The 10,843-nt window shown below is 16.2% G+C and overlaps 3 protein-coding genes across 3 annotated transcripts; 1 reads left to right on the top strand and 2 right to left on the bottom strand.

The window, feature by feature from the left end:
* Positions 1–71: 71 nt before the first annotated feature.
* On the bottom strand, positions 72–4,004 carry PGAL8A_00246100 (conserved Plasmodium protein, unknown function; the record flags this gene model as incomplete). Its single annotated transcript, XM_028671198.1, has 2 exons — positions 72–1,726; positions 1,850–4,004. The coding sequence occupies 2 exons, from the start codon at positions 4,002–4,004 to the stop codon at positions 72–74; spliced, it is 3,810 nt and encodes a 1,269-aa protein (XP_028527875.1).
* A 2,838-nt stretch (positions 4,005–6,842) lies between these two features.
* On the bottom strand, positions 6,843–7,538 carry PGAL8A_00246000 (conserved Plasmodium protein, unknown function; the record flags this gene model as incomplete). The annotated part of the gene is made up of 1 exon (XM_028671197.1): positions 6,843–7,538. One exon carries the CDS (start codon positions 7,536–7,538, stop codon positions 6,843–6,845), a length of 696 nt encoding a protein of 231 aa, XP_028527874.1.
* Positions 7,539–9,604: 2,066 nt separating this feature from the next.
* CenH3 (histone H3-like centromeric protein CSE4, putative) lies at positions 9,605–10,099 on the top strand (the record flags this gene model as incomplete). Its single annotated transcript, XM_028671196.1, has 1 exon — positions 9,605–10,099. One exon carries the CDS (start codon positions 9,605–9,607, stop codon positions 10,097–10,099), a length of 495 nt encoding a protein of 164 aa, XP_028527873.1.
* Positions 10,100–10,843: the final 744 nt, after the last annotated feature.

The raw sequence follows: 10,843 nt of genomic DNA, 5'->3' as shown, positions 1-10,843 counted from the left end.
AAAAAATTTTTAAAATAAAAAAAAAAAAAAAAAAAAAAAAAAAAAAGTATATCGAATGTTGTATATAATATTCACTTAAAGATATTTAAGAGGGGAAAAGCAAATATTGATTTTCTTGAATTAAAAAAATCAAGAAAATATATAAATTCTTTCCAGTAAAAATTATTTTTTAATGTATTTGAATTACCAATAATAATAATACCCTTTTTCATTCTAGTTAATAAAACATTCATTCTTTTTTCATCAGTTAAGAAACCTAGTATATTTTTATCATTAGACCTAACTGTACTTATAATAATTAAATCATTTTCACAACCTTGATAACTATCAATAGTATGAACACTTTTATACAAAAAATTACAATTTTCTTTATTATTATTTGCATTATAAATGGGTATACCTATATTTTTTATTTTGAACAAACTATTTAACTCATTTGTTTTACTTAAATTGTTAAATCTAAATGTATAACTGGAATTTTTTGAATCTTCATGATTTATATAATATTTTCTTTCACAATCATGCAAATACTTTTCATTTTTTATTTTGTTATTTTCGAAATAAGAATTAAAGGTTTTATTAGATGTAAGTAAGCTTTTATTATGTACATCAGGATTTAATTTTACATCTTTATTAATTAAACAATAATCTAAATGATTATTAAGAATTTTATTATTACATTTTTTTAAAAAATTTAAATTGTTATTGCAATGATTATCATGAGATGGAATGTTATCTTCAACAGAAAATATGTTATCATTTTGTAATTTTTTCCATGAACTTCTAAATATTTTTTCATATATTTTATTTTTAGGTTCTTCATTATTTCCTTTTTGATTTATTTTATTATCAAATGTACTATTATTCTTGTATTTATTTTCTAAAACATTTTGAATGTATACTTTTTGACTAGTGTAAGGTGTTAAAATAGCTACATTTTTTTGATTATATATATTTAGAATTTTTGTTAATTTTAAAATAACTTCTGCTTCAAAGTGATTTATATAAGAACAATTTACTTTTTCTTCAAAAGTATTTTTATTTAATGTTTCATGATAAGTGTCGATAAATAAAATTGGAATATAAACATTTTCAAATAATTTATTTTTTAAATTAAATGAAGAGTGATTTGATAAAATATGGAAAAAATTTGTTTTATTAATATTAGGTTTAAAAAAATTATTAAGAATATTTTTTGATGGTATTAATTTTCTATTATAGAAATAAAAAGATGTAAATAAAAACATAGGAAAAATCAATCTATATTGTATCAGAAGATAATGGCATTTTATATTATTATGTTTTTTTAATTTTTCAAAAATACTTAAATAATTTATTTCTAATCTTTTTTTTTCATTAATTAAACTATGAAATGTTAATTGTTTATCGTCACCAAAAGCGTATATAAAATCACAATTCAAATTTAAACAAATTAAACTATTATATTCAGATAAGCTAGAAGCTTCATCGATAATTAAATGTTTGATTTTTTTTTCTTTAATTTTAAATGCTTGATATATGGTATCAATATATATATCAGATTTTTGATAAACTCTTTTATTAATATTATCTCTATTCAAACATAAATTTAAATTAAGTAACTTATTTCTAATATTATGAACTGATATATGCTTATTAGTACCAACAAATACATTATTTTTCTTTTCTAATGTTAAAAAATATATTATAAATGAAATTAGATCGCTTTTACCACTTCCAGGTGCACCTAAAATGAAAAAGAATATAAATATGATTATATGTATATATAATTCATCAAAATATAAAATATTTTAAAATATAAATAACAAAAAAAAAAAAATAATGAATTAAATGTATATTTGAATATAACCATGCACCAAATGTATAGGTTTTTTTTTTTCATTAATTAAAATATCATATAAAACGGATTTTTGATAAATATCAAATTTTTTATAAATATAACACATTTTTGTAAATTCTTCTATATTATTTTTTAAACTCTTATATAACTTGTTTATTATTTTATCCTTTTTAATAAGATCTTTATCTAATATATTAATATAATTTCCTTCCTTTTTATTATTTAATATATAGTTTTTTATAGATTCTTCAATTAAATAATTGTAGTTTACTGAATTATTTAAAATTTTGTCTAAATTATTTAATTTTAATTCTTCTTTATTTGTTTGATCATCCTCATTTAGTAACATTCGAATAATTTCATTATTTAAAAATTCTTTTTTTTCAAAAATATCCAACATAGAATGTTTTATTCTATTATATATGGTGTTTAACTGAACAGATAAGGTTACAGCTTCGTAAATTTTACTTTCATTTGTATTATAAAAACTTTCCTTTATATAAGTAGATTCATTATCATTAATGGATATATTTAAATTTGATTTATTGCATTTATTTTTAATATTTAAATAACATTCAAAATATTCATCACTTATATCCATTTCTTCGTATAATCTAATATTATTATTTTCACATTTATAGGAATTATATTTTTTTAAATCCAAATAAAGTACATAAAAATCTTTAATTTTATGAATTTTTTTAATTATTCCAAGTAAAAATACTTTTTCTTTGTTATATCTTATTAAGATAATATTATTTTTTTCAAAATCTATTTCCTCTAATGAAACAAACTTATATAAATTATTTTCTTTTGAGCAAAATTTTAAGTTATATGAATTGTGTAAATCAAACGTTTTATGCAAGCTTTTTAATCCTATGTATTTTTCATAATATGTATTGAATAAATAACTTAATATATACCTTCTAATTTTAATGCAAATTAAATCTGATGAATTATTTTTATGTCTATCTTCACTTTTAACTTCTCTAATGGAAATTAATTTATCATTTATTATTTTATCTTCACTAATATACTTTTCATTTTTCTCTTCACATTTTTCATAACTATCCTTAACTAAATGCGTTTTTATACTTTCATTATTTTTTCTAATAAAAATATTTTCATTTTCTAAATTATTATGATAATTTATATTACTGTCTTTTATATTAATATTTTTACTAATGAAATTATTAATTTGCTTCGTTTTTTTTGAATTTTTATGAATATACAAGGAATCAAAAAAAAAAGAATACAATACGTTTAAAACATTTATAAATATTTCTGGTTTCAGTAGTAAAGAGTTTAATATGCTTTCAAAAAATTCAAAATCTTTTTTCTTATTTTTTTCAAAAAAATTTGCTTTTAAAAATAAATTTTTTAAAATTTCAAGATATATTTTTTCTTCTTTAAAATTATTCTTTTCTTTGTAAAATAAGAAAGATTCCCATATTTTTAATAATTTTACATAGTTTATTTTATTTTCATTTTTCTCTTTATCTTTCTTTATGGTACTTTTTCTTTCTATTTCAATATTAGTAGTATTTAAATCAAGGACATATTTATTTTTTGAGGTAGAATTTATAAGATTTTTATTTTTTAACTTTTTAATTACACTTTCATCATATTCATTTTTTACTTCAGAATTTATTTTAATATTAAATGGATTTTCTTCATCTCTTTTAACTATATTGCTATTACTTTCATCTTTTATTTTTATGATTTTATTTTTTTTATTTTCCTCTTCTGTTTTCTCAATAATCTTTTTAATACCTTTTATTCTTTTATTAATATTAAAATTTAGTTGGTTTAATTCTTGTTCTAAGATATGTAACATATCTGTAAACATTTTTTTTTTTTTTTTAGATATTTTAGAATTAACAGATATTGTTTTATTATTAAAATACCAATAAATTGAAAATTTTAAGTTTTCTTTTTCTATAATTAACTTAGTGTAATTAGGTTTGTACAATTTGTATAACCTCATATAATCATTGTAATCTTTTTTGTAAATTACTCTATTTATTTTTAATTCCTGAAATTTATCTAAACTTTTTTCATTTTCAAATATTTCACAGTTTTTACCATTTGTTGAATAATTAATATGATTTTTTGTTACTTTCAAACTATTTGAAAAGTATTTTATCCATCTTAAAATATTCATGATTACAACTTTAAGTAAATTCTTCTTTTTATTTATACTTAATTACTATATGTTCCATTAAAAATAAATAATATAAAATAAAAATTAAAATATAAAACATTATAGTAGACATATTGTATATTTTTAATTCTTTAAAAATAAGAGCTTTTATTTTAATTTTTATTTCATTTTCTGTTTTTTGTTTCTATTATATATATTTATTGTATTTAAATTTTCTCATATTTACGATCACATAATTGTATTATTTACATTTTAACTAATTTCCTCATTGTTTTCTCTTTTTTATCATTTTTATTTAAAATAATTCTACTATTTGAAAACAATTTAAGATTTATTAAATTAATTTTATTAATTTAATCTTATTAATTTAATTTTATTAAATAATTTCTTTTCGTTCTAGTAGTAAACAGCAAATATTATTAATATTCCTTTAATTCAAAAAAAAAACAGAAAAAATTCCTATTTTTTTTATGTCGTACAATATTTTGAGAATTTCATTTATGAAGTTTCCAATTAATATACATATATTATTTTTTTTTTAAACACATATAAATTTATATAAAAATCTATTTAATTAAAAAAGTTTTATTTGTTATTTTATTCTTTATACAAAAAAAAAAAAAAAAAAAAAAAAAAAAANNTTTTTTTTTTTTTTTTTTTTTTTTTTTTTAAAAAAAAAAAAAAAAAAAAAAAAAAAAAGTCATCAAATATTTTTAATTATTTTTTTATATTTCCTTGAAATACGTATTCGATTAATTTTTTATTTATAAAATTCATAAAAAAAAAAAATCTAGGTTATAGTTATTTTCACATGCTTATGATTAACTAAATAAAAAAGATTTTTTTTTTTTTTTATTTATTTATTTTTCTTTTTTTAAATATTTAATTTTATAGATCAAATTAGGATTATTTTCATTAGATAAAAATTTTTTTTTTTTATATGCAACTACTATTTGTATACATTATGCAAAACATTATGTAAATTCATTATGATTAACACATAAAAGATCAGTGGTAATTTAAAAATTTATGTATAATTGTTTATTCTTATGAATTATTAAATAAAAATTATCTATAATATTTTTACTATTATATATATAGAATAACTGATTTTTTTTTTTTTATCTAATTTATTTAAGATATTTTTTCAATATCATCATATATAGTATTTTTTAAAAAATTATTATAAAAAAGTAAAATATTATTGCTATATTCATTATTTTTAATCTAATTTATACATATAGGGTTTAATAATATTATGCTATATTACTATTATTTGATTTCAAACATACATTTATTTTTTTTATATTTGAATATTTTATAGATATTTTTTCTTATTTTTTTATTCATCGAATATGTCTATAATATAAAATATTTTTAAAAAAAATTATTTTGTATAAAATTATAAAATTTCTAATCATTCAACTTACGTCTTTTTTATGTTATTTTTTTTTTTAAGTACAGACATTATCAATATGAATATAAAAAATATATTTAACAAAAATAATAATGTAAAAATATAGAGATATATGTTAATAAATGTTACTTCATCACGATTTTCATTGCTTTCAGATTATTTTAATATCATAAACTAAATAATAAAATTCTTATATTAGAATCATTAATTTCCTTATACTATTTTAAAATTATTATATATCGTGTAAATAATATTTTTAAAAATTCGATTATTTTTAATGTTACATTTATTTACTACATGTTGTAATAATGTTTATATCATTATATTTTTAGCATAATTTTTATTAAAGGATACAAGATACTATTTAGAATATAAATTTATATTATTGTTTTATGTGTATCTTCATGTAACTTTATATTTAATGATAAAAAACTTTTCATGAAAGTAAAAAAATGATTATTTTTACAAACTCCTTAAAGTTCATTCTTACATCTTAGTTAAGCATTTGATCATTTTTATTTTATCTATATTTAAAATATATCTTAAAAATATATCAAAAAAAAAAAAAAAGATAAATGTAGTTTAACACAAAAAAAGAATACAATTTTTTATAAATTATAATTGTTTATTTTTATATAAATGTTTTATTTTTAAATAAATTTCAATTTACCTAAAATATAGATATATATATATATATATATAGAAAAGAGAAAAAAAAATAATCAAATATACACATTAAAAATTTAAACCGAACATTTAGTCTTTTTTATTGTTAAAATTACCTTGAACTTCATTATATTTTTAAATTTAAATATTATATAAAATGCAAACTTTTATAATTAGTTATAAATAATTTAAGTGTGAATAACAATGGAAATAAATTTATAACTTAAAACTATTAAAAATAATTTGTTAATATATATATTACATCTTATATAAACATTAGGTAAATACTTATGCATAAAAAAAAAAAATAAAAAATGGTACATTTATATTTTCTTTACATAAATTTACGTATTTTTTTTTTTTTTTTTCTTTTTGTAAAGTTAAATAATTCATATTTACATTTGAAGGAAAAAAAAAATTTTTTTTCAACATTTATAGGGTTATATGTAATAAATGTCCCACATTATGTAGGTTTTACAAAAATTTTCAACAAATGAAATACTTTTAGAAATATTATATGGAAGATAATATTTTCTCTTCTCTAAAAGAACAAACTGAAACATTCAAAAAAAAAAAAAAAATAATAAAATAAAATAAAATAAAATAAAATAATAATAAAATTAAATATCTCATAAAAACGAGAAAAATAACAGCAAAAGTTTAGTACATACATCAAATGTTTCATTTTATAAAATTAATTCTTGTCAAATATAATTTTTTTTTTTTTATTTTAATGAAGTCAATTTTTTGTTTTTTTATTGTTCTTTTTCATCTCCTTTATTTTCTTCATCCTCATTTAATGAATAATTATCTTCATAATTATATTCATCGTCATCATCAATATCATTATCATCATTTAAGCAATTGTCCATATTACTTAAATGACGGAAAATAGCATCATTTTCTGTTTCATTTTTACATATTATTAGTATTTCAGGTGTTATTATCTCATCATAAGGTATATCTTCATCTGAATCATTTTCTTCATTATCATTTATGTTATTAACTCTTACAGTATTTTCGATATCTTCATCATCTTTAACTTTTTCACTTTCGAAATAATCAGACATATCTGTGTTTAACTGTATATATACACACGATCTGTCACATATTTTTTTATCCGAAGATATTGCATGTAAAGCGATGTTTGATGAATCTATTGTAATATTGTTAACATCATTTAAAAGATGTAAATAAAATTCCTTATTTTTTTCATAATGATTCATATATATATTATTAGTTGCCAATTCTTTAAAATTTGTTACTTTTTTTTTTTTTGATTCATTTTCATTTATCCAAATTAATCTTTTTTCTAATATATATAATTTTCCTTCACCCAAATTTAATTTATTATAAATAAATTCTATTTGACTTCCTTTATATAAAATTGTTTCTCCTTTTTCTAATTCATTGAGATCTTCTTGATTAATACTATTTAAGGATATTGGCATTTCTATAATACTGCAATATATTTTATTTTTTATATTATTTTTTCTTTAGAATTTTTTTAAAAAATATAAAACCGTAGAATATTCTTAAATTTATATAATACCTCAAAGAATTGAATTTTTTTTTTTTTTTTTTTTTTTCACTTAATATAAAATTTAATATAAAAACATATTTTTGAATTTTGAAACTATTTAAAATAAAAAAAAACTTTTTTTTTAAGATATACAAATACAAGAATATTAAATATTATATTAATGGGAATATGTAATTATAATAAAAACAGAATAATGATTATAATTTTTTTTTCTAATTATAACATGTACAATCGATTTCATGCATAAATAGCTTTTTTAAAGTTCGAAGTCTCAGCTTAATAAAATTTACACTTTTTTTTTTTTTTCTATTATATTTTATATTTATTTAATAAAAACTTAAAAAAAGGAGAAATATTCTCAAATTTATTTTTTATAACAATAGATTTATAAAATTCCTAATAATAAACAAAAACGTAATAAGATAAATTTCATTGAATGAAAGAATAAAAATAATGGTAACATTAAGTATACATAATTATAACATTAAAATTTTTACATTTAGTATATAATTTTAAAAATTTTGATAATCCAATTTTTGTAATATGCTTTTTAATTTTTTATAACTTTTTGTTATTTTCTTTTTAAAATATCAATACTTTAAATAAGAGAATAATAAAAGCGTTATCTAATATATTCTTTGAAAGAATTTAGTAGTTCAGACTAAGATTTTTATAATTAACACTATAAAAAATATACGGATCCTTTTTATTATTCTTTATTTCTTTTATTATAAAATTTAATTTTTCAACTTTACAAATTTATTACCAGCACCATGTTATTTTTTACTTAAAAAACTTCAATAACTTGAGAAGTAAAAAATTAGCATAAAAAATATTTAATAAAATAATTTTTATTTTCTATCTTAATGAAGTGCAAAAATTTTACACACAAATAAATAAAACAAAATATATTTAGTAGCAAAATGAATTCTCATAACACAATATAAATACATAAAAAATAATGTATATATAAATATTGATAATTAAAGTATAATGCAAAAATATAAATTTTTCTTTATTTATTGAATTATTAGTAATTATATTAAGAAATATATATGTATATTTTTATTTGTTTTATTTTTTATTTTATTTTTTTTTTTTTTTTTTACAAGAAAAAAAAAATTTATATTTTTGATTACCTTTTATTTTTTTTTTGTTCTATTTTAATTTATATAATTCACAGTTCATAATTTTTATGAGAAGTTCAGAATAAAAATATTAATAAAACTTTCATGCATTGTTTTTAAAATGTTTTAAAGAAAAATAAACATAATCTTTTTATAAAATTTTTTTCATAAATAACGAAAAATCATTTACAAAATTTAATTGAAAATAATAATTTATATATTTGATTAAAATTTATGGAGAATATTATGCAAAACTTTGTATTCATAAAGAATTATATCTCAATTTTCAATATTAAAAAGAAGGAAAAAAAAAGTTATATAAAAGTTATTTAAATATTTTTAAAGTAATATTTTTTGATATTTATAATATTTATGTTGATCTTTCAGAAATATACGATTTTTAATATAAATAAAACTAATATTATTCATGTAAGTAGTACAAAACGAAATTTTAAACATATATTATTCTTTGGAAATCTTATAAAAATAAAGAGAAAAAAAAAAATATTAATTGAATAGATAGAATAAATTCTCTGTGAAGAAAAAGAAAAAAAAAAAAAAAAAAAATCATAAATAAAATTGAACAAAATAAAATGAAATGAATTAATAATGTTAAATGAAATGAAAAAAAAAAAAAAAAGAAAAGAAATAAAAATAAAACAAATAAAATAAGAAAAATAAAATATAGTTAAGGTATTTTATTTTTACCTATATATACATATATATATACATATATCAAATTAAGTAAATTTAATATAAAAGATAAATAAAATTGAATATTATAGAATTTTAAACATTTAAGAAAAAGAGCTATTGAATCAATGTAAAATTTTAATGAATATAAAAAATGGTTAGAACAAAAAAGCATGTACCAAATCATAATCCTGTGAGCACATTTAATAAAGAAAAGAATATTAATACAAATAAAACTATACCTAATAGATTGCATAATCAAATCAGTGGAAAATCTAATAATTTGAATAATGGAAAATTAAATGGTTTATCTCAAAATGTTATGAACAAAACACGCATTAGGAGACCCCATAGATATAGGCCAGGAGTTTTGGCTTTAAAGGAAATTAGAGCATATCAAGCATCAACTCAATTACTCATACCTAAAATACCATTTGTAAGAGTAGTAAAAGAAATTACTCGCTTATTTGAATTACCTGATGAACAATTTCGATATACTCCTGAGGCTTTACTAGCCCTTCAGACAGCAGCAGAAGCATATTTAGTTAGCTTATTTGAAGATGCTTATTTATGTTCTCTTCATGCAAACAGAGTTACACTTATGCCAAAAGATATACATTTAGCTAGAAGAATACGAGGAAGAGATTAATTAGAATTCAAAATAAAGATGGAATATAATTTTTTTTTTATGTTATAAATTAATTAAAATAAAAAGATAATATAATGTATAATAAGAAAAAAAAAAAAAGTTCATCTATACTTTAATTCCTTAAAATGGATATAAAATAGAAAAGGAAGACGTTTAGAAATAAAGACAAATGATACTTTATATAATAAAAACAAAGTATAAGATACAAAGTGTAAAATAATAGGTAGAAATGTAGTATTTTAATAAATGTTGTAACAAGAAAAATAACATCTAAAAAACATTATTTTTTATACATAATAAAGAAAAAAAAAAAATGGAACATATAAAATGAAAAACTTTTAATAGCTGTAAATACTCTATTATATTATATGTATTTTTTTAGTTTTTTTATTAACTCTGGTGTTCTATTTTCTATGAATCTTTTTTTAATTTTTGTTGTTAATATCTCCATATATATTTTTTTTAATTTTTAAATAATTTTATTATTAAGTTTAAATTTAATTTTTTTTTTTTTATTTTATTTTATTTTATTTTTTTTTTTTTTTTGTTATATATTTTTTTTATTTATTAAATTTTTAAATTTTATGTAAAATAATAAAAATTAAAATTTCTTTTTTACATTCGTTATAAAAAAAAAAAAAAAAAAAAATGTAAGATAGCTTACATCTAAGTAAAAAAAAAAAAAATAACTTCTAAAACTTAAAGATTATTTTATTATAAACCTAATTTTTTTTAAATTAAATA

This window comes from Plasmodium gallinaceum (assembly GCF_900005855.1).
Source record: "Plasmodium gallinaceum strain 8A genome assembly, contig: PGAL8A_v1_76, whole genome shotgun sequence".
NCBI lineage: Eukaryota > Apicomplexa > Aconoidasida > Haemosporida > Plasmodiidae > Plasmodium > Plasmodium gallinaceum.
The sequence above is the reverse complement of the archived record's forward strand: the minus strand, read 5'-3'. Positions and strand labels throughout refer to the sequence as shown.